Source organism: Larus michahellis, chromosome 3 (assembly GCF_964199755.1).
Source record: "Larus michahellis chromosome 3, bLarMic1.1, whole genome shotgun sequence".
Classification (NCBI taxonomy): Eukaryota; Metazoa; Chordata; class Aves; order Charadriiformes; family Laridae; genus Larus; species Larus michahellis.
In genome coordinates this window covers 130,191,510-130,215,009 of record NC_133898.1, presented here as the reverse complement: position 1 = coordinate 130,215,009, position 23,500 = coordinate 130,191,510, and the positions used below count along the sequence as shown (strand labels likewise).

The 23,500-nt window shown below is 51.4% G+C and overlaps 1 protein-coding gene across 2 annotated transcripts; it reads left to right on the top strand.

Moving 5' to 3' along the window:
- The first annotated feature begins 839 nt into the window (after positions 1–839).
- Positions 840–11,181, top strand: LOC141740164 (serine/threonine-protein kinase PDIK1L-like). 2 transcript variants are annotated; one of them, XM_074578395.1, is made up of 5 exons: positions 840–1,521; positions 4,065–4,616; positions 5,637–5,853; positions 7,831–8,083; positions 10,937–11,181. In XM_074578395.1, exons 2-4 carry the CDS (start codon positions 4,071–4,073, stop codon positions 8,064–8,066), a joined length of 999 nt encoding a protein of 332 aa, XP_074434496.1. In that variant the 5' UTR covers positions 840–1,521; positions 4,065–4,070; the 3' UTR covers positions 8,067–8,083; positions 10,937–11,181. The 2 variants fall into 2 exon arrangements, with proteins under 2 accessions (XP_074434496.1, XP_074434497.1); XM_074578396.1 differs by lacking the exon at positions 840–1,521 and having other exon boundaries at positions 4,009–4,616.
- The last annotated feature ends 12,319 nt before the right edge of the window (positions 11,182–23,500 follow it).

Here is a 23,500-nt window from a genome sequence, read left to right as displayed (position 1 = left end):
ATGGTTTTGGTTGGAAGGGATCTTTAAAGGCCATTGAGTCCAACCCCCTGCCACGAGCAGGGACATCTTCAACTAGGTCAGGTTGCTCAGAGCCCTGTCCAACCTGGTCTGGGATGTTTCCAGGGATGGAGCATCCATCACCTCTTTGGGCAACCTGGGATGGGGTCTCACCATCCTCACAGCAAAGAATTTCTTCCTCAGATCTCATCTCAGTCTCCCTCTCTCAGTGTAAAACCCTTCCCCCTCGTCCCATGGCTCCCCTCCCTGCTCCAGAGTCCCTCCCCAGCTTTCCTGGAGCCCCTTGAGGGACTGGCAGGGGCTGGAAGGTCTCCGCGGAGCCTTCTCTTCTCCAGGCTGAACCCCCCCAGCTCTCTCAGCCTGTCCTCCCAGCAGAGGGGCTCCAGCAGCTCTACTGAAAGCCCCAAAGACACTTCTTAAAATTGTGCTAAGTTCGGAAACGCGGCCAGGCAGAGTTAAACAGGAGCAGGAACAAAACGTGGGATGGCCTGAAGTACCCTCCCCCCTGAGAAATTTGCCCCTCCAGCTACGCAACCAAATCTAGTCGCTTTCTACAAATTAAAATACCAAATGGCTCCCTTTTCCGAGTCATTAAGGACTGTTTTGGTTTATGAATTTCTGCAGGTGAGGTGGGGACACCCCCCCCCAGCCCCGACCCGTGCTTCAAACCAAGAGAGATGAGCTGGAAACCAGCCCGCCCATGGTGACACCAGGTCCTCTTCCTCCTCCTCCTCCTCCTCCTCCTCCTCCTCCTCCTCCTCCTCCTCCTCCTCCTCCTCGGCGGGGTGCGAGCCCCGAGCCAGGGCTGAGAAGAAGGGGGTGACCCACCGTTCGGGGCGATCCTTTGGGATGGGGGGACAACATCGCGCTGCTGCCCTTCCCGAGGCGTTTGACGCCACCACCTCTTGGGGGGGAGGGCTTCACCAAGACCCTGGTTTGGGGGGAAGCGGGACCTGAGTGGGGCTGGGCACCCTCTCGGTGTCTGCCAAAAATTGCCCAAAAAATTGTTTGGTTTTTTTTTTTTTTTTTTACCATCGGAGACAAATGGGGGGCAGGGGGCGCAGGCAGGGGAGCGGATGCACTTCCCCGCGTGAATGGCCTGGCGAACCACGGCGGGGACGCGGGGACAGACCGACGGACGGACGGGGGGGACAATACGGACACGGCCGCGCCCCGCGCCGCGTTTCGCGGAGGTCTGTCCTTCGCGGGCACCCGTCGCCCGCCGCAGAGCCTGCTGGGAGTTGTAGTTCTCCCCCACGCTGCCACCGCCACGCAGGCGCAGAACTTCCCTGCCCGGCCCTCTTCAGCCGGGGAAGACGAAGCGTTCGCCGATTGGTCCGGCAGTGGCCTCAACCCCCTCCCTCTCCCCTCCTCTCTGACTTGTGATTGGTTCGTCCGCGACTCCTTCCTTCTGGTTGGCTGGCTGTGCCCAGTGGGCGGGGTCTCGAGGCCGTGGCGGGAATTCCGGCGGCGGCGGAGAGGGCTGAGCGCGAGCGGGTGGTGGTGAGGGGGCGTCGGTTTGTGGGGGCGGCTGGGGAGGGGGCCTGAGGTGGGCCAGGTGCTGGGAAGAGCTGGGCCTGAGGGAATGGTGGAGGAGAGGAAGGTGCTGGGGCAGGGATCCCAGGTGGGGAAGGGAAGGAATCTTAGGCAAGGAGCAGGGAAGTGCTGGGCCTGAGGAGATGGTGGAAGGGGGCTGAGATGGCCACGGGGTCTTAGTCGAGATGTTGGAAAGAGCTGGGCCTGAGCGGCTGGTGTAGGTGGGGAAGGGCTGGGGAAAGAGGCTGAAGGGGAGAAGGGCCTGAGGTGGGGCAGGGGTCTGAGGTGGCAAAGGGAAGGAGTTGTAGTCAAGGAGAAGGGAAGAGCTGGGCCTGAGGGGATGGTGGAAGGGGGCTGGGGGTGGGGAAGGGGGCAGGGGCTTGGAGGGGAAGGGGGCTGGGGAAGGGGGCAGGGGCTTGGAGGGGAAGGGGGCTGAGGTGAGATGCTGTGAAGAGCTGGGCCTGAGGGGCTGGTGGAGGTCGAGGTGGGGAAGGGAAGGAGTCTTAGGCAAGTAGCAGGGAAGAGCTGGGCCTGAGGTGATGGTGGAGGTGGGGAAGGGGCTGAAGGGACAGAAGGAGCTGGGGGCTGAGGTGGGGCAAGGGGCTGAGGTGGCGAAGGGAAGGAGACTTAGGCAGGCAGCAGGGAAGAGCTGGGCTGAGGGAATGGTGGAAGGGGGCAGGGGGCTTAGGGGAGATGCTCAGAAGAGCTGGGACTGAGGGGCTGGTAGAGGCAGGGGAAGGGGATGGGGAAGGGGCTGAGGTGGGGCAGGGGCCTGAGGTGGCCAAGGGGTTTTAGTTGAGATGTTGGGAAGAGCTGGGTCTGAGGAGATGGCAGAGGCGGGAAAGGGGCTGAGGGGAGAAGGAGCTGGGACTGGGGGATGAGGAAAGGGACAGGGCCTTGGAGGGGAAGGGGCTTAGGTGAGATGCTGGAAAGAGCTGGGCCTGTGGGGCTGGTAGAGGCAGGGGAAGGGGCTGAGGTGGGGCAGGGGCCTGAGGTGGCCAAGGGGTCTTAGTTGGGATGGTGGGAAGAGATGCGTCTGAGAGGATGGTGGAGGTGGTCAAGGGGCTGAGGTGGGGAAGGGAATGAGTCTTAGGCAAGGAGTGGGAAAGAGCTGGGGCTGAGGAGATGGTGGATGGGGGCTGGGGCGAAGTGGGGTAGGGAAGCGGGCTGAGGTGAATAGAGACGGGGAAGAGGCAGGGCTGGACCTGGGGAGGGGGTGTGGTTATTCCATGGGGCTATGGTGGGAGTGGGTTTGGGGGGAGGATAGGGTTTGGACTGTGGTGGGGGCTGCTTTGGAGAGGAGGGGTGGGGGCTGAGGGCTGGAGAGTGGGGAATAGGGTAGGAAGAGGGTTGAGAGGGCTGGGTGAAAAGATGAAAGATTTGGGAAAGGAGCACAGCTGGGAGATGTGGCTGGAGGAGGGAGGGGGATTAAGAAGGAAGCTGGGCTGGGAAGAGGGAGGTTAGGTTGGGTCAGCTGGACCGAGAGTTTGCGAAGGGAGAATTTGGGTGGAAGTGGGGGCTTTGAAGGCAGCAGCAGGTGGGGTAGGGTAAAGGGGATTGGGAAAGGAACATGGGGGGCATGAAAGCAGAGAAAAAATGAGTTGGGAGAGAAGAATTAATGTGTTGATTAAGGAGCTAAACTTGGGCTGGTGTTGAAGAGCTCTGCAGTAGGGAGAAGTCAGATGAGGGACTAAAATGGGAGTGGGATTATCAGGGGATAGGGCTGGGGAGGGGGATTGAATGAGGGATCACGAGAATTGCAGGGAGAGGCTGTGCTAGAGAGTGAAGTGAAGAACAACCTGGGGTGGGTGGCCTGGGAGTGGGACAGGGAGCTAGAGGTGGAGGCGAAGTGCAGTGTAAGGCTTGTGAAAAGGGTTGGAAGAGGGTGAGCTGGAGAAAGAGGGTGAGTATCGGGGAATGGATTGGTAGAAAATTGGCAGTGGAAGCGCAGGGACATGATGTGGCTGTTGATGGATAAGTACATTTACAAGGGGGGAAAGTGAGGGTGAAAGATTTGGTGCCAGACGGGTACTTCTGGCTAACTTTATTTCTTCAAAAGTCAATTCTGGTAACAGTAAGTTCAGTGGTTACCCAGGAGGTCTTGTCTTCCCTTTCCTGCCCTGCTTAGGAAACGTGTCTATAATAACTCTTTTTCTTTCTCACTAAGCTTTGTCCACTGTGGACAAATCGATGTCACTTCCCAGGTGGTTGTATCCCACTGTGCAGTCAGGATTGTACTTGATAATGTCTCAAAGTTGCCATGGATATAGGCTTTCTCTTAAAACCCCGTTTTAGCTGTCAGTCCTTGTGCAGCTGCACAATATAGCGATGGATATACTGCTAAAATTGATTCCGGTTGGAAGTATTTGCAGTTGATCGTTGGTAAGCTGCTTTGTTTGGGTGAGTTTTAAGCTTTTTATCCCCTTCTCTTCCAGGGTTTTACTGCAGGTGACAACTGCTTGCCATGAGTTCAAATATTTTCCTCTGATTTGCTGTTCACTGGGCCAAAGTGAGGGATGGCTACAGAAGCCAAGTACAGCATCGTTCGAGAAGTGGGCCGAGGGAGCTATGGGGTTGTTTATGAGGCCATCGTTAATCAAACTAGAAGCAAAGTAGCTGTAAAAAGGATGCACTGTAACGTGCCCGAAAACGTAGAACTGGCTCTGCAAGAGTTCTGGGCCCTGCAGAGCATCCAGAGGCAACACGAAAACGTGATCCAGTTGGAGGAATGTATCCTGCAGAATGGCCAAGTCTTTCAGCCAATTAGTCATCGATACAGAAAATCAGACAACCATTTGCTGCTAATTGAGACCTGCCTGAAAGGGCGGAGGTGCATGGATCCCAAATCGGCCTGCTTCCTGTGGTTTGTGATGGAGTTCTGTGACGGTGGCAACATGAACGAATACCTGCTGTCTCGCAGCCCGGATGCTCAGCTGAATAACAGCTTCATGCGGCAGCTCAGCAGTGCCGTGGCTTTCCTGCACAGAAACCAGATAGTGCACAGAGACCTGAAATCCGACAACATTTTGATTTCTCATAGACGTGGAAGTCCCATAGTAAAGGTAAGGGAATAAAACTTTGCTGTAACAAATATCTGATCTACATGCTTATGCATCATGTGCTTTGGAATGAGCTTTTGGTCTTGTGATACTTGTAATAAGCGTACTCAGGACATCTGATATCAGTTGCGGGCTTTTTTTTTTTTTTTTAGGAGTCTTGGAAGGAAGTAGAGGTCACGATTCACGATGATGTGTTTCTGTAACGTCTTTCATCCACTGCTTATCCTGTTGAGAGGAGCAGTTCAGGGCTGTTGAACTTGTGCACGTTAGATAATCATAGAGATCGCAATCAGTCAAAAATGAAGTAATATTTTTCTGTGCCCTTAAACTTTAAGAGTGTACTGCCCTGTTACAACAGCTAGTGCTTCCAATATTGCTGCCTCAAGCACATACTGATGTTTCAGGGGAGGTGGGGAATGTTTTCATGCTCATGTTGGTGCCCTATTGAGGTAAAGACTGAAAGTCTGTTCCAGTTCTCCAAAAAGTTGGGTCCAGCTCTCTTCTGAACTTTCAATCCCGAGAGTTCCAGTAGTTACGAAGTAAAATAATAGGTTGGCGCATTCAGATAATTCATGTCTTGACCATTCAGATCAATAATGGTATTTGTACTTCGACCTGTAGAGCCATCAAGGGACACTTAAATCAATGTCATCTTAATCGCTATGGGTAATAATGGTAATGCAGGAGATTCAGTGCACTCACTGTGGAACAGTAAGAGCCATTTCTTTGTAGATGTTGTTCAAGGTATGTTTATGCCCAATTAGATGTAATTAGAGTGAACTTCACAGAAAGATAACGATGCCCATCTTAGGAAGGGGAACAAACAACCAAAAAGGGGTTGGGGAATGGACAGCTCAGAGGAAATGACCAGCTCTTTGTTTCACCAGGGCTGCCACTCCACGAGTGTCAGTGCCATGCTCCGGTGGATTTCAGAGCAGATTCACTGTGCTGCTGTTTGTAAAGACACTTGTAAATGTGATGTTTGTGAATAAGTTATTTTGCTTTTCTTCTTATGCATTGCAGGTAGCAGATTTTGGCCTCAGCAAGGTGTGTCAGGGGAAAGGGAACGTGAACCAGCATCGCTTCTCCTCTGCGTGTGGGTCCAACTTCTACATGGCTCCAGAAGTATGGGAAGGTCACTACACTGCGAAGGCTGACATATTTGCCCTTGGCATCATTTTCTGGGCTATGGTGGAGAGGATCACCTTCCGAGACAGGGATACTGAGAAGGAATTGCTCGGTGAGGATCAGATCAGTGCTGTCCTGTTGTCAAAGGGCATTCTGGATCTGTAGGGAGGTGTTTCTCCCAGGCACAGTTAAAAATGCTGTGGAACATATGCTTTGGATGTGGCTTTTTCCAGGAATTTGCAGGCACTTTGCAACCCAAAGAAACCCAAAGTTGGAGGGTTTTTGGGTGTTTCGACTTTTTGTTTTTAAGAGAACTGCAAAGAAATCTTTTTCTTTAGCACGAATTACTCCTAATTTGGTTGCTTCTCATGCGGGGTTCCCAGGTCTTGAAGAGACAGACTAAGGCAGAGGGAATGCTTTATATATTTATAAATTGTTTTATTTGGAAGATCATTCCTTCTGCCAGAAATGCTCTGTGGGATTTAAAGGTTAAGGGAAAGATCGCTTCTGGCTTCTCTGCTGTCAGGCCTCCCTTACCCTAAGGAACGCTCTTCAAAAATGGATTTGGCCCTTATTGTCTCTAAAGAATTGTAGGAAAAAAACCTTGAAGCCGTTGGTGAGGCATTTGTCTTGCAGCTATGCTCTTGACAGAGGATTTAGTATCCGTGTGCCTCCATTTGCTCAGAAATGCTTTTAATGCTCTTAAAACCAAAACCTTTCTGGAATTGGGCTTATGGGTTCGCATGTATCCTTGACTTGGCATAACCAAGGGATGGGATCACTCGGAGCACTGAAAGGATGTTCCAAGGAGCCAAATAATAAACTGGGAAAGGATGTTTAGATAAGCTTCACTGCCATCTGGCTGAGTTTCCTCACAGTTTGGAGATGGAAGATCTCACAGGGATGACTCCTCCGATGGCCTGCTCTCTGCCTCTCTCCCCGCCTCCGCCAAATCCCCCACATATATCCACGCTTGAAATACTTTGTACTAAATGATTTCAGGAAAGTATATTGCAGTGGAAAATCCATCTCGAGAGGAGAGAATGCCAGTCAGGCACATTAGCATAATAATTGAAGACATCTACCCAGGCTCTGAGATCATAGTATACCTGTCTGTCTTCCTTTTAAATGTTTAAATTCTTAAAAGGAGTTTCTGCGGAGGAACTTTGAGACACTATTGTGCTACCCCTTTAATTTATTTTTTTTTTGTCTTCAAGTAGGCTCAGTTCTAATTCTATTATTTATTTCTTTTTTGAAATGCCAAATATTGATAAATGTTTTAGTTCCTGCCTACAGAAACAAGCAAATGGCTGCAGCTGAGACCAAAGCATGAACAGATTTCATTAAAGCAGCTACCCGCCAACTTGAGATAAGGAGTTTGCAGGGCCAACCTTGTCTATACACAGACAGGTCACTGCCTTTGAAACATTTATTCTTTGCCTGGTGCAGGGGCAGAACAGCTTGAGTGAGCAAAGCTGTTTTTACTGTCTGTTTTGGAAGCCGGTTAATCATTTTCAACAACCGGTGAAATTATTTAGATTACCAGGAGCAAATTTACATTTGCCTTCCTTAATCTTGCCGAGGAGAAGTTGGCTAACGGTAAATGGCATATGCTGTCATTTTAATTGAAAACTGTTTGACTAACTGAGCAAATAAGTTTCGTGTTTAACTCTTTCAAGTCATCTCAGCCAAGTACAGTCTCCCTCCCTCTCCTAGAGCTTAGGAGTCTGCCGGTAAGGTGAAACGGAGTAGGATGGAGGAAGTTCATTTCAGCAGCATGTTTTCTCTGCAGATGGTCCATATAACTGCCTGACGAGCACCCCGTGCTTAAACTTGCTCCCTCTGTTCCATGCATGGTTACGCGCACAGCCTTGTGCAACATCTCGATTACTTTTTGAAAGTAAAAGCCTCTTCTGATAACAACCTCTCCCAATGTTTGACTTGGCATTCACCTCTTAATAAGTGATCTTTCCGGTAATGGTTCGGATGTGGTTTTTTTTCCAGATTGTCTCTCTGTACTGCACATGACAGCATTTTGTGTAGACTTTTCTCTACCTGTATAACCTGACTCCTCCTAATCTGTGTTCAGGAACTTACATCTGCCAAGGCAAGGAGCTTATTCCCCTCGGAGAAGCATTGCTGGAGAATCCCAACATGAAATTAAAAATCCCCCTGAAGAACAAGAGGTCCATGCCAGATGATCTCTGCAAGCTCTTGCATGATATGCTGGCTTTTAACCCAAAGGAAAGACTGGATGCCTTCCAACTGGAAGTCCGAATCAGGCAAATCTCCTACGGCAAAAAGCGTCAACGCTCCGTCTCATAGAGACGAAGGACGTTCAGGTTAGTGTCTCTGCCAGGCCACTCCCTGTTTAGTCTGAGCTTACAGGGGATTTGCTGTTATTGACCTCCAGAGCAAAGCCCTCTAAACCAAATGTGACCTGTAGCGGTTCTGAAAATTCAATGATAGACAAGTACAGTCAAACTAGAAGAAGAAAAGACTTCGATAAACGTTTGGCAAAAGGAATTTAGTTGAAGTGTGTCTAACAAACTTTTGCCTCTTCAGTGGTGTTTGTTCAGGAAATTGGCTGTGTACCCGTATTTGGGCCAGCCTGTCCTTTACCCTAAACCTCATCTATTTCCACAAATGAGGACAGATTTCTGCCTTCACCTCCAGCTTATTTGTTGCTTTTACAATATATTTGCTAATTAAATACGAGCTGAAGTGTGCAAAGTTACTGTATATTTGTAGGTGTGCATCTTAAATATGGTATTCGGATACAATAGTAACTGTCAGATTAGAGACAGATTTTATTTTATTTTTTTAATTAAAAGCACTGTTAATGCTCAGAGCGTATCAGAACTGGCCGCACCAGATCACAGGGCAGCTTCCTGTCCTGAATTGTGTAAGGCCTTGAAGATTGTGTTGGAGAAGGCTGGACTGGAAATCTGGTGGTCTTGCCCAGTCCTGCAGTGAGACTGTTGGTTTTATGTGCCCGCTTTGAAAAAAGATTTGATCCCCTAATCATTATGAGTTCTTGATGGCTTCTTTAATATCTGCCTTGATGGAAATCTGAATGTCCAACATAAAATTCAAGATGGTCTGTCAGATTCCGTGTTTTTAAACAGAGCAATTAAAATACAGAAGGGAGTTTCCAGGATTTTCTAGGCCTGTCTTCTGCTATCATGGGCTTCATACCCTAGAATTTATTTGATAAATGCATCATAAGAAATAAAGGGTTTGGTGTCTGAGTCACCGAGACTGAGAGCATCTGGCCGTCCTTATAGCTAAGGACATTGTCCTTTGCAACACGAATGCATTTCTGATCGGTTTAATACTCTTGATCTTGTGACAGACTCGTGCTTTAGCTTAAAATGTTCTTCTTCTTCCTGGGTGTTTGCCCAGTTGTAACCTTAGCAGCATTTCTTCCCATCCAAGGTTTGCTGGTTCCATGAAGGTTGGCTTCTCCATCTCCAGATATTTTCTGCCCTTACTCTAGACGAGCCTCTTCAGGTCCTGGTAAAGCGCTCGCATTTACTATCTAGCCTGGAAATATTCCTCCTGATGTATTCCAGGATCGCATCTCTCCCCTTTCATACCTAGATCACTTAATCCTCTCATAATTACTTTGTATCCTAAAGCCCTTTTTGACTTGATTTGCTTCAAATCAATAACATTCTGGGTTACAGCAGTTACTTTTGTTCACAGATGAATGACCTTATGTTTTCTATTACTGAGTTTCATCCCCTGGCAGTTAGAAGAAACGGTGAATGACCCTGAATATTTCCTCATCCTTTTTTATAACCGTAATACCTCCAGCTTTGTGTCATCAGCACACTTCGAATTGTGCCAAGGCTGTTAGTGAAAATGTTAATTAAACAAGTCTGTTGCCAGTGCCAATCTTGATAAAACTCCACTCTAGCCTCTTCATTTCCAAATTATCCGTTTCATTTTTCCCTTGGGACAGGTTAACTGCCTTACATCTTCCTTTTTCCTAATCCCAGTCTTCTCCTGTCTATCTAATACTTTCCTGTGTGGTACTACATCAAATACTTTACCGAAATCTCCGTGGACAAGACCAACGCTTCTTTTTATCTATAAAAATCAGTTCTGTCGCTGAAAACTACTCAATGAGTCAGGTAGGATCTGGAGTTCGGGGACTCTGCCCTGAAAGAAGAGGCCTGGCATACTGTAATAGCAACAGTACCACTAGTTGGCAGGCCAGCCCTGAAGTGGTTCGCCTGCTATAGCGGAATTTGCAAGGATAAAGAGGGAAAAAAAAGCTCTAGCGGCACAGTGTCAGGCTTACTTCTGTTGACTTTCCTTTTTTATTATGAAACTGTAATGGTAAATAGGTTTGCAGACTAGGTTTGGAAGAAAAACGCCAACGCAGTCAGGACATATCCCTGAAAACCCTATCTGTCTCAATTCTCTTCATTTATTTTATTTTCCTGTTCGGCAGGAAGCTAGCCGAATTACCTACTCGCTTTTGGCATGTAATTGGAGTTGATGCAGGAATGGCTTGTGGCACAGCGCTCCACGCCATGAGGCGCTAGGCTCACGCTGTTGAAAATGCCGTCAGCTGCCGTGTCAGCATGGACTGAAACGAAAAGCAACTCGCCTTTCTAAAACGGGGTCGCCTTAAACACCGAGTCATGGAGGCTTCAGTCCAGAAAACAGCCCCATTTCATATCCGGCTTTTCCAATCTAAAATCGGGAGTAGCACAGCAGTCGAAAAGGGTTTCTCGCAATGCTAAATCTCAGTGCTTCAGAAGAAAACTTCCAATGGCGAGTCCAAATAAAATAGGAGATGCTTTTTTTTTTTTTTTTTTTTCCCCCCCCTGTAATGCTTTGTTATCACAGGGCAATGAACTCTACAGTGTAGGGCAGCCGAACTGTAAGTCTCCACAGAGCAGCGTGGAAAACCTCAAAAAGAGTTTTCTTTCATGAATTTAAAGACAAGGGTATGGATATAACATGTCATTTAGGAAGTCCTTAAGTTAAACGTTGCTCAGAACTGTGATTTTTTTACAGATGAAAGCCTGCTTGCGTACCTGCCCTGCGCTCTTCCCTCGGCGTGTGTATGTTAGTGATGTCCCCGAGGCAGAACAGTGGGACAGGGGACCCTTGGTATGGGCCAGTGCTCTCAACAAGAAGTATTTTTATTTTGCAACTTTGATGCGTTTCCTTTGCAGGTGTCGTGTCCCGCTGTGATCTGGAGGCCTCGGAGGTGGCGAACAATTCTGCCCTCCTTTAGAACAAGCAGATTGATCAGAAGACCGTTGCCAGCTTCTGGTTTTCCTGAACGGTTATATTTAAACGGACAATAATTTTATTTATTTGTACAGTAATTTTAAGAGAAGAACTACAAAAAAAAAAAATCTGTTTTTATGCAAACCTTCGGTGTTTTTACATTTGCGTTCTTTTAGGCAGTGGGTAGCGTAGGTGAAAACTTGGCTGAGGTGACCTTGACTGTCTGGCCACGCTCGGCAGAGTCGTAGAGGAGTTTCTGAACTTGCTCTTTTTAACCCAACCCTTGTGCATCCTTTTGTCGCATCTGTCCTGTGGCCGCCCTTTTGAAGGACGGCACAGAAACGTGCAGAAACCGTCAGGAGACGGGCTTCTCTGCCCCACGGCGTGTTGACTGCCTTTCCAGCCCTGGTTTCTCACTGATAATGCCGTGTTGCTTGTCCTTGGCACACAAGTTGACTTTTGGAGGTTTAATTGGAGCTTTTTTTGTACATGTTTAATTCTTCGCTCCGTGTTGCTTGGCCACGTAACGGAGTGATGTCTGCTGAATGAGCTGGCAAAGTGTTCCGTGTCTATTCTGAAAAGTTTGAGCAGAAACAAAAATGTATTTTCTTCACAGTAGCTTTTGAATATTCTTGCTTAGATTAACTAAAATGCTTTCTTAAAATAAATACAAAGAATGTTAAAGATGCCAACTCTTGATTAGAACGTATGCGTCACTAACACTTAAAGTAGTTTAAGGAATCATGCTTCCTGCTGTGTTAGCTGCTTGTGCCAGCTGTTCTTACAAGGGAAATGAAAAGGACTGAACTGGAATCTTGGCAGGTAAATGGGGAGTCTAATTTGCACCCTGTTTGAAAAATATTTTAATGTATCTGTAAACTACTGCTGATCTTCGCTTTTCTTCAGGGGCTGGGAGCTCCTGGAAAAGGTTCCTCCTGTGCTCCTCTGTTGTGGAGAGGGGAAACAGCCTCCTTCGGGGACAGCTTCCTTTTGTGGGAAAGGAATAAACTGCCAAAAGAAAGGGAAAATGGTGAGCCCCTCTGCGCCACCTGTGCCACACAGAGGACAGAAATACATATATTTCTCTTAAAAATAGATTATATATTTCTTCCTCCTGTCCTAGGCTCCGAAGGCTGTGGCTGCAGTGTAAAAGACTGTATCATAAGCAGTGTGTCATAAGCCAGATTCATGGAGAGGATCTTTCTTCCTGCCATGACTTTATCCGGAGGCTCCGCTGGCATTCCCTGGGGAAGCGTAACATTCTCTCACCTGTAAAGTATGTTTGTCCCGCACAAACAAGTGTTAATTGGCCTCTGTCCCTGTACCAGATAACAAATGGGCTACCCAACAGGAGTCATCCCTGAAAAGAGCTGTTGTGGGAACACAGAGAAAAAATAAGTTAATTCAAATTGTTAAATTAAACTTGACTTTTGCATTCGGCGAATCCCTAGCCTGACGGCAGTAGCGCACGGGAAGCGTGTGCGGTGATGATAGACACGGTTGCTTTGAAGCTCATTCAGCTCCCGACACCTCTGTGCAGACGGACCGCGGGGCGACCGGGAACGAGCTGGAACTGGGGGTCTGGGTCTTTTGTTGTTCCGAGCCACCGTCACCCCCTTCTGGAGAGCACTTCTGTCCTTGGGTGGGAGACGGGTCTGGCTTTGGCTGCAGCTCTGCACCAGCAGCACAGCCCGGCCTCGCCTAAGACTAGTTGTTGCCTTGATTTCTAATTCCTCTTGGAGTTCTGGGGGATCATGACTTAGGACTGTGGGCTGGTTTCCCTCTGCACAGCTTTCGGTTGCAAATACTCCTCTGCTTTGCAGAGCTGCTGGTCTGGAGTGAGGTTTCTTCATCCTCTTCTTTCTAATCCTGCAGCTACTCTTGTCCGCTTTCTGCCGCCTCTCCTCAGAGCACGCTGCTGGGCTTCCAGGGCTGTTTTCCATTGAGACCGGGTCCGTTTTTCTGGGCTACAGATAGGTTTGCCCACCCCCGCAACACCTGAGAAAACTGCAGGGCACAGGAATGGCTGTTTACTCATTTTCTTCCTTGTTTTGCCGTTAGGTGAGTGCCCTCACAGCTGCTAGATATTTTTGGCTAGTCTGTACGTTCGCTTTAATTGCTTGAAACTCTGTATTTTTATAAATTAATAAAATGTGGTGGTGTTTTTTACTAACGCGTTAAAAATGTGTGGTAATACCGAGCATCTCTTTAGAATCACATGTGACTTTTTTTTTTTTTTTTACATTTTTTTAATAGGTACCACAATTTAGTGACTCTAATACCTAGTGAGTAAGTCAATGGATATGCAGTGACAGGCTCTAATTTAAGTGACTACTTGGTAGGGAAAAAGGGGCGGGGGGGAGAATCCTGGAGCTGCTGCGCGTAGCTCTCTGCAAACAAGCTCAATATTCAAAAGCGATCTAAAGGGTAAATGTAATGTCTGTAGCCGGGAAAGGAACAAATAAAATGGAAGAGTGCATGAATCCGTGGCATTCTCCTGTTTCAAAAGCTGTAGGCAGCTCATTAATAATAATATAGCTGAGAGAAAAAAAAAAAAAAAAAAGAAAAATACAGAGAAGTTTGTCGAAGACCTACAGTTTGGGGATGGGGGATGGGAGGTTTGTTAAACTGTGTGTTATGGAGGAAACGAACTCTTGTTTATTGAGTGGGTGCTCCCCACCTTGTGCTATGAGAACCGGGGGTGGGTGTGTGTGCGGGGGATGTGCAGGTTTCAACAAACTCCTGGTGACCGCAGAAGAGTCGGAGGGCTTAAATCGTACCTACTTGTGGAAGAGAAATCCATCAGCGGTTCCTCAACAGTGGTTTAGAGCAACCTTTGCTTCAGGGAGCCCATAAACCCTCGCTCGGCAGCTGCCGGAGCCGCGCTCTCTGCTGCCCTGTTTGTAGACAGTTTTTCTTCCAGCTCCTGGGAAGAGATGGCGACGGTGCCGTCCCTTCTCACCGTGCAGGCTGGAGCGGGGCCAGAGAAGGGCAACGGAGCTGGTGAGGGGTCTGGAGCACAGGTCTGGTGAGGAGCAGCTGAGGGAGCTGGGGGTGTTCAGCCTGGAGAAGAGGGGGCTGAGGGGAGACCTTCTGGCTCTCTACAGCTCCCTGAAAGGAGGGGGTAGCCAGGGGGGGTCGGGCTCTTCTCCCAAGGAACAGGCCATGGCACAAGAGGAAACGGCCTCAAGTTGCGCCAGGGGAGGTTTAGGATGGATATTGGGAACAATTTCCTCCTGGAAAGGGTTGTGAAGCATTGGAAGAGGCTGCCCAGGGCAGTGGTGGAGTCGCCATCCCTGGAGGGATTGAAAAGCCGGGCAGACGTGGTGCTGAGGGCCATGGGGTAGTGGTGGCCTTGGCAGTGCTGGGATGATGGTTGGACTCAGTGATCTGAAAGGTCCCTTCCAACCTGGGCGATTCTGTGATTCTAAAGCGCTGAACCCTAAATATTGCTGCCTGTCACTCCCGTCATGGAAGAGTATCTGGCTCTTGGTGAAAATTGCTGCTTTGGTGACAGAAGGAAGACGTTTGCCAGTGACAGCTCCTCGTGTGGCTTCACATGGAGGAAGAGACCGGTGCCGTCAAGGGCCCAGCGCCCAGCTCGCGGGGCTTTGAGGACGATGATTTTTGTCCCTAGGTCAAAGCACAGGCAGTGGTGACTAAGGATGAACCACTCCATTCTCTTCCCTATGGTCATCATCTCTCCTGAAGAAAAGAACGGAGAGGAACGTGCATCCGTGATTCAGCCTTGTATTTTGAGTGAGCGGATGCCGAAAGTGAAGCTTTGTTGGGGAATAAACGTGTAAGTTCTCCATTTTCCTTCTCTCCCCTGCGATGAGCCTCATGTGCGTGGGAGCCCTTTGTTAGCGCGGCCTCTCTAAATGCCGGAGTTGTCCATCACGGCAGGCGCTTAAATTGATCGCTTTGGATTAAGGACGCTTCAGACTAGTTAATTTTTTTTTTTTTTTTTTTTCCCAATGGGACAAATAACATCACTCACTGAGACGCGAGAGAGCTGGGGGCTGAATTTAGCCGGGGAAGAATTAAATACTCGCTGCCGTCCCCAGTCAGGATCAAGTCAGTCAATACTATTCTATTTTTCTCTAAAATTAAGCATCGCCTCCAAATCATTAATTAGCAGAATCCTCCATTAATCATCCGTCCCAGCGCATCCCGCCAGCCAGCAGAAGCAGAAGGTCTTTTTTTTTTCCTAGGTCTCTTAAATACATCACCGTAGCTGGTAGTTTTACTGCTGCTGGGCAGCTTTTTTTGGAACTGAATAAATTCACAGGTCTGTTAATCACAAAGAGGAACGAAGGCGCTCCGGACGCCTGTCCGGGAGCAGTTATCCACAGGCACCCAACCCGCAGCCGGAGGTGTGGATGGTCCCGAGGGGGGACGGAGGAGCCGGTTGGATGAAGTGTCCCCTCTCAGCAGGGGCGCGGGATGAGATAAGGAAAGCCGATTTCCCGACCCGTTCTCCAGGCGTGGGGAGGAGGCGGGACGGCGCGTCCGCTGCTCCTGTCATCCCGCTTCGCCGACCAGAAACGTTCCCTTCGCGAAGGGTTCAGAGGAAGACTTTAATTTCTTCACGGCTGGAGAGGTAAGAGCGAAGTTCTTGACTTGCGGTGGGCGCAGAGGGGAACCGGCGTCACTCGTGGACTGATCGAATCCAGAGAAAGATTTTCTGCAAAAGAAGGAAAATGGGGAAACCTGCAGCTTAGCCCATCGGCGATGGCTACAGACTGTTTCCTAATTAAAACCTGTAGCACTGGAGCGCTCAGGTCACGTTCGTCGTTCCTCCTCGCCCACCCTAAACTTCTGAATGTGTCGCTCCTTTGTTCCATCAAACGGCTGCCGCCTTCCCCCCACCAAAGCAGCCCGTTTCCGCAGCGCAGAAACCGCGAACGCTGTCTTTGCATTCTGTTTGCGAAGCGTGATCCAGGTCCTCTCGCAGGCGAAACGCAGAGACACCCACGTGCCACGGCTGACGTCGCGCAGGAACATCCCAGAGAGAGAGGAGCTGGAAAGGTAACGAGCTCGTGCGGCTCAATCCATCAGTCCCTCTTGTTCTTTCAAGATTCTTCGTACACTCTTAATTGATTTTGCTGCGGCTTTTTGAAGCTGGAAGCAGCGGTTTGCTCCCTTTTAAGCTTCTTTAGCTTTCCTTTATTCTCAAAGAGCTGCAGGATCAGAGAACGTAGATGAAATTGTTTTTAAATGGAAACAACGTGCAGTCTACTGGCACTATTCACACCTCCCCGCAGCGCTCCTGCTCCGCACGGCCCTGCGCCTGCTCCCGACTCCACGGGCTCTGCGCAGAACGGCCTGGGGCACGAAGCGAGCAGCTTCCCTGGGAGACGGGGGAGAGGGAAGCTGGAAAGCACCACCCCGGCGGGTGCTGATGGACACCCCGGGGCGTAAAACCCCACAGCCATCGACACCTGCCCTCTTGCAGCTTCCCCGGAGTTTCAGTTTTTGAGAAAGCGGTTTTTCAAAGTGGCTTCGTGGGTGTCTTGCAAGCTGTGCTGAGCCGTGCGGTGGGGCCCAGCCCCATAGCGAGTGACGGGGGCACCCATGTGCCAGATCAAGACCCTGCTTTCAGTGCCCTGCTACCTCCGGATCCCCTAATCCCAGCAAACCTTCCGGGAGAGTCGGCTCCCAAGCGAAACAGAGGCACCGAGGTTCACTTAAAGGAACTATCCCAACAGGAGGTGAATTCCTAGAACCGCCCCGATACACGCGACGGGGCAGGAGCTGGAAATCCCGCGGCAGAGGAGAGGGAAGGGGCTCCTAAGGATGGTCCGGCATGAGGAGGTGTGTCCCAGGAACAGCGTACTGGGCTTGTGTTTCACCACCGCTGGCTGCCCGGGAAGTGATCGGAAAAGGCCGTGGGATGCATCCAGTCCTTCCGGGGAGGAAAATACATATATGTAAGGTTTGTATGGTGTGTATGTGGGGCTCGGCCCTAGATCTGGCGCCCAAGAACCATCAGTGGGTGCGTAGGACAACTGCTGGCAGACATGGCCAGAACAAGGCTTAAATTTAATTTTCATCACGTCATCAGCTGGAGTTGGACAAAAACCAGATCTGCACAGGTTCTGGGAGGAGGCATAAATGGAAACAGGCGCCTCCAGAGGAAGCTGCACCCATTGATTTAAGAGGTTTTGCTTTTGTTTTAACCTTTTCACTTAAACCAGCGCCGGCTTCTGCTGAGGACGTGCTGCAGGACTTCAGCTGTCAGTTCGTGACCGGGTAGTCTCAGCCTTTTGCTTACATCAAAGATTGAGGGTAAAACCGCCGCGTTTGGCTTTTTACCCCAACCATAAACAAACTGAAAGAGGGAGGAAAAAACCCCTAAAGCCAAGCGTGTTGCTGCAGGAGTTTAAGAACCACCGAGGGGGCTCCGTGGGTCAGCGCAGGGGCTGGCGGCCTGTGGAAGGGGACCCGGGGCGTGAAATCCCGCGGAGCCGCGGGCGCCCCTGCGCCAGCCGGCTGAGCCGGGGGAGGGACAGAAGGGGAAGCAGGCAGCGACGTCGATAAATCGATGCCAAACCACTTCTTTCCCCTTTGGAAAAGGACTCGAGATGAGCCCAAAGAGTTCGTGCTGCTCTTTACCCAAGGTCTGAGCGGTGCCGTTTTACCTCGACTTTGTTTTTCCCGAACCGCTGACTCCTTATGCTTATTAACCAAAGCTGATGAGCACAGCCGGATCGTGACTGCTGCGTTTTTTTAAAATCGGGCTCCTTTCTGGCTGCTGCTTCTCTTCATTTAATTTTCTCCTTTTCTTACAGATTCGCCGCAGATCCCCCGAGCCCCTGGCGTGACTGCTTATTGCACTGGAGGCGGGAGGCAGCCCCTGCTGCTGCCGCTCCGAGGATGCCAGCGAAGAAGAAAAACAAAATCCCAGCTGGCAGGGGGGGATCGATCCTCGAGAGCGGGTCAGATCCCCACCACCCTGCGCTGCTGGGCATTCCTGGCCCCTCACCAGAGCGGCTGCCCACTGTTGTTCAGTGTTTCTAGGTTACTTGGTTGGGTTTTTTTTTCTTTATTTCTCTTTGGGTTTTTTCCCCTGTTCACTTTTCTCATAACGAATAGAACTGCTGGGGCCTCGGGAAGCACCTGAGCTAAGGGTGGCTCAGGGTCAGCAGCCGGTGGCAGGATGTGTCGAATTAGAACCTAGAAACAGATATTCTTTTATTTTCCCCAAACTGAGCAGCATCTCTTCTGCTAAATTCATCCCATTCAGACGTAGAAGGGTCTATTGGATGTAAAAATTGCCATTAACACTGTTGACAGCAGAGCAGCTGAGCCACTCGTCCCCGGCTTTGCCATGTTTATCTGGGTGTTGGTGTCTTCTCGTTTTATGGCTCAGTTCCTGTAACGGTGACGCTTCACCTTGGCCATGTTAGGCTTGAACACCTCAAGATTTTGAGGTATCTCCCGGCTGCTCTTAAATTTCCAGCATCCAGCTGCTGTTAGGCTGTGGTCAGACATCCTTCTCCTGGAGCCAGCGCTTCTACCTTGTAGGAGCTACTGTCTGGAGTCGTTCCAAAAGCCATCGGCACATCAGATCCCCTGGCTCCCGGCAACAGCTTTTTCTTTTGCCTGCAGACGTTCACAGAATCCCAGACTGGCCGGGGTTGGAAGGGAAGGGCCCTCTGGAGATCATCCCGTCCAACCCCCGGCCACAGCAGGGTCACCCAGAGCAGGTGGCACAGGAACGCGTCCAGGCGGGGTTGGAATGTCTCCAGAGACGGAGACTCCCCCACCTCTCTGGGCAGCCTGTGCCAGGGCTCTGCCACCCTCACAGCAAAGAAGTTCCTCCTCATGTTGAGATGGAACTTCCCATGGTCAAGTTTGTGCCCGTTGCCCCTTGTCCTGTCCCCGGGCACCACTGAGAAGAGCCTGGCCCCATCCTCCTGACACCCCCCCTTTCAGTATTTACAAGCGTTGATAAGGTCCCCCCTCAGTCGTCTTTTTTCCAGACTGAAGAGACCCAAATCCCTCAGCCTTTCCTCATCAGAGAGATGTTCCAGTCCCCTCAGCATCTTGGCAGCCCTTTGCTGTCCCCTCCCCAGCAGTTCCCTGACCTCCTTGAACAGTGTTGCTGAATCCCTGTGTTCACCCGGTTCATCCTCCCTGAGCTGGGCTGTGTGTTCACTCGCGTCACTTCACGGGGCAGGAGCCACTTCTGTTCCACAAAGCTAGGGGCGGGGAGGACAGGTATCGCAGGGGGATGCTGTGGCCAGCAAGGCAACCAGCTGGAGGCACCCCCGGGCGCGTTTTTGCTGGGGGATACGGGACAGGGGGCCGTGCAGGTGCTGTGGCGGATCTTCGTGGGTTTTTTGTTAGACCTGGACAAGTCGGGTGATGCCCATCAGGTCCTCCAAGCTCAGGCTGAGCTCAGATACAGAGAGGACAGAGGGGTCCAGAGGTGCCTGAAAAAACGTAGGCATGGAATCATTTAGGTTGGAAAAGACCCTCGAGATCGTAGAATCCAACCGTTAACCCAGCACTGCCAAGCTCACCACTGACCCGTGTCTCTCTACATGTCTTAAATCCCTCCAGGGACGGTGACTCAGCCACTTCCCTGGGCAGCCTGTTCCAACACTTGACAACCCTTTTTGGTGAAAAAAGTTTCCTAATACCCAATCTAAACCTCCCCTGGTGCAACCTCGAGGCCATTTCCTCGTGTCCCTGCCCGTCTCCATGCTGCTAATTCAGAGATCGCTTGCAGCCAGGGCAAAAGCTGGGGGCAACAGCGTGTCCCCAACGGGCTCGTGGTACCCTTTACCCGAGCTTTGCCTTCTTCGCAGGTGGAGCCTGTGCTGGGTAGAGCCACCTGGATGCCTGCATGATCCAGGGCAGCATCTTTGATCCCTCCTGAAGCTTCCAGCCACCCCGTGCTGGTGGACGAGAGGCTCCACATGAGCCATCAGCGTGCGCTGGCAGCCCAGAAAGCCAATCGTACCCTGGGCTGCATCAGGAGAAGCATGGCCAGCAGGGCGAGGGAGGTGATCGTCCCCCTCTACTCCACTCTCGTGAGACCCCACCTGGAGCACTGCGTCCAGTTCTGGAGCCCCTACTACAAGAGAGATACGGACGTGCTGGAACGTGTCCAGAGAAGGGCCATGAGGATGATGAGAGGGCTGGAGCACTTCTCCTATGAGGACAGGCTGAGAGAGTTGGGGTCGTTCAGTCTGGAGAAAAGAAGGCGCCGAGGAGACCTTCGAGTGGCCTACCAGTATCTTAAGGGGGCCTCCGAGAAAGCTGGGGAGGGACTTTTTAGGATGTCGGGTAATGGTGGGACTAGAGGGAATGGATTAAAACTAGAGATGGGACGATTCAGACTGGACGTTAGGAAGAAGTTCTTCACCATGAGGGTGGGGAGACACTGGCACAGGTTGCCCAGAGAGGTGGTGGAAGCCCCATCCCTGGAAGTTTTTAAGGTCAGGTTGGATGGGGCTTGGAGCAACCTGGGCTGGTGGGAGGTGTCCCTGCCCAGGGCAGGGGGTTGGAAATGGATATCTTTAAGGTCCCCTCCGACCCTAACGATTCTATGGTGCTATGACGATGCCGCACGCCACCAGGAAGCAGGAGGTACGAGCTCCTCAGGGTCCATGAAGCAGCAGCCGGAGGCAGTCCCACATCCTCAGCAGGGTCCTTCTGCCAGCAGCTCTCCTGGGCGAAGACGGGCTTCCTCCCTTGGCCGTGGGGAAGCCACAACCCGCTCTGCAGCCCTTGTGCTCACAGCGGGAGAGCTCGGCAGGCGCTTTACTACTCGCTCCAGCACTGCCAAGGCAGGGCCAGGAGATAATTTTAAAGCAATAAGGAAAAGGCATATAAATAGAAGCAGGAGAAATATTGAAGCTGGCAGAGCTTCTTTTCACGTCACAGACACAAGAGCACAGCAATGAAATCACGGCGCGAGCCCCGGTGCTCCTGCCCCGAGCAAGTTATTACGGCTTGAGCCGCACCTGAGCTCCCGGCCACCGTGCGCCGCATCTCGGCCACGTCCCGCTGCAGGCAGGCAGACAGCGCTGGCGTCCCAAAAAAAGTGAGAGCGGGAGAAACGCGACAGGCTAAAATTAATGCAGAAATGAGCGTGACTCACCTTTTTCTTCTCCTTCAAAGCATTCGAAGCCGGTCACCGCCGTTTGCCCGGGAAAGGAGAGCGCAGCTTCCATCAATGACTCGCTTTCTTCACGCCCGCTTGCTTGTTTTCCTGACGGGCCGCGCAGGAGCTGGGCAGAGGCTGGGGAGCACGACCCTCGCCGGGGCGCTCTTGCTGGAAAGCATCGGCCTCAAAACCCGTTTGCCTGACGGAGGCCGCGACTATGGAGCGGGGAGGATGCGGCGCGAGCGCCCACTCCGCAGCAGTGGCCCCAGTCCTCCCTTGGCACCATTTTGACTTGGAACAATGAAATTTGGGGCCTTCCCAGTCCCGGATTTCATTTCCCTAAGCGTGGCACCGACCACAGCCCTTGGTCTGTTGGGTTTTACAGGCATTTTGCATTTTCTTGACTCTGTTCATTTTCTGGTCTGTGGGTTTTGGGTGGGTTTTTTTTTCGGTCTTCCATCTAGGAGGCTTCAATACCCTCCTCCTCGACCACGTCCCGCAGGAAAGATGCCGGGTTTGGCCACTGAAGGCAACGCCGTCTGCATTTAGCCGACCTCAGACTGCAGCCCCATTCACGGCTGTGCGAGACAAGACGCATTTCAAAGCCTCTCTCCCTTTTGCGATTAATTACAGCCCGTTTCCTACACGACAGCTCCCCAAGAATGAGGTACCTGTACGGAGACGGATGCTGCTCTCACGGAGGAGGAAAAAAAAACAACGCCAAACCTTAATATAATAATCCAAACTTCCAGAGTACCGCAAAGAAGAGGTGAGAGCCAACTGCGCAATCCCTTGGCGTGGCCGAGCGGTTACCAAGACCCTGCGACTGACCAGCTGGGCCAGGGAAAAGCCAACCCAAACCAAAGTTTTAGCCAAGCTAAACCGCAGCTGACAGTTTCTCTTATCATAAACTTTTTGGTGCTCCGCGTTGCTTCCTCCTCCCTGCACCCCCAGGGCAAGGCCCTCCGCTCAGCTTCACCCAGGGCCATGAACTTTAAAGCCCTGTGAGGGGGGTGGGGGGGGGCAAAACCCAACGAAACACAAAAAACCGAGACCGAAGATTTGTTTGATTTATTTCCTGGCAGGGACCGCAGGAGAGGTCAGCCATGGAGCCTGCCAGCACCGGGCCTGCATGGCGCCTGACCGCGAGGTACTCGTTGCAAGGCGGCACTAATGCCACGGGCACCGGCCGGGCCGACGAGCGTGACCGTGTCCGTCGTGTACAACCCCCTTCGGGAAGAGCCGCTGTCTGTACACCCGCGCTGTCACAGAGACGCTCCCCGGGGGCAGGGATACCAGTAGGAAACTGGCCGCGTGCCTCAAGCCGCATCCGCACCCTCTGGGCTCCCCAGTTTGTTATTTGGCTAGCTGGTCCCACGCGGTCACCCCATACTAACGAAGTCTGGCTCAAGGGGTGGCCACGAAGCTTCAAGCGCCACATGGGAAGGATCTCCCAGGAGGGTCTCACGTCTCCTTTCTGCCTCCCCTTTTCTGCAGCCAACGATGGCGCAAACCGTACCAGGCCTCGTGGCCGTGCGACTGTTCGTGCCCCGTGTACTTCAAACGCAAGAAAGCCTGGAGCCCTTCAGAACAGCTTTAGAGGGAAGCGTGGTTTTGCTTTTCCCGGCCATGCCACGGCAGCCACGCCGCAGGCGCCAGAGGGCCCCGCAGGGAAAGATCTTGCCTCAACTTATGTCCAGGCACCCGCAGACCCCCACCAGCCTCACTAAAACCCGCGGAGAATTCACACGCAGCCACTAACACCGTCCCTTCCCCAGCTTCTCCGTGGGCGCCTGACGCTTGCCCATCGGGCAGACACGCAAAGGGTGAGAAGCCGCAGCTCAGGCTGCCATCGCGGGACCTGCCCTCGAACCATCGCGTCCCCCAGGCCCTCCCAGCGTGGTTTGCTCGTGCCCTGGCAGGGACCCGGCTGCAGAACCAGCGGCCGAGACCCCCCGACCCCATCCCAAAGCCCAGGGGTGCGGCCGCCAGGAAGACGCCTCGGAGGAACTCCCTGTCCCCGACGGAAGCAATGGCTGGGAGAGAGGTACAAACCAGCGATTCACCTGGGCTGCATTTATATCCAACGGCCAAATCCATACATCCCGCTTCAAACCAAAGCCGAGCCTGTGCAGATAAGCCCGCAGAGTTTCCCAAAAGCTGAGCCAGTGCAGCATGAAATCACCCCAGAAAGAACACACAACGGGGAAGCTAAAAATAAGACACTCCCCCCCCCACCCCCAAAAAAAAAATCACTTTATTTCTTGATAAAGCGGCTAGTAAACTCAAAATGCATTGGCGCTATAAAAAAACCAAACCACAAACCATGCTTTCAGACGCATGGAAGCGGTGAGCTTTTCTGGCCAGTACCTGAAAAAAACCT

What these genes read in the sequence shown, in the direction of transcription:
- LOC141740164 (XM_074578395.1), top strand. Translation starts at nt 4,071, where the DNA reads ATGGCTACAGAAGCCAAGTACAGCATCGTTCGAGAAGTGGGCCGAGGG. An exon ending in GTGGAAGTCCCATAGTAAAG is followed by an intron (nt 4,617 to 5,636) that starts GTAAGGGAATAA and finishes TATGCATTGCAG; the next exon opens with GTAGCAGATTTTGGCCTCAG. An exon ending in TACTGAGAAGGAATTGCTCG is followed by an intron (nt 5,854 to 7,830) that starts GTGAGGATCAGA and finishes ATCTGTGTTCAG; the next exon opens with GAACTTACATCTGCCAAGGC.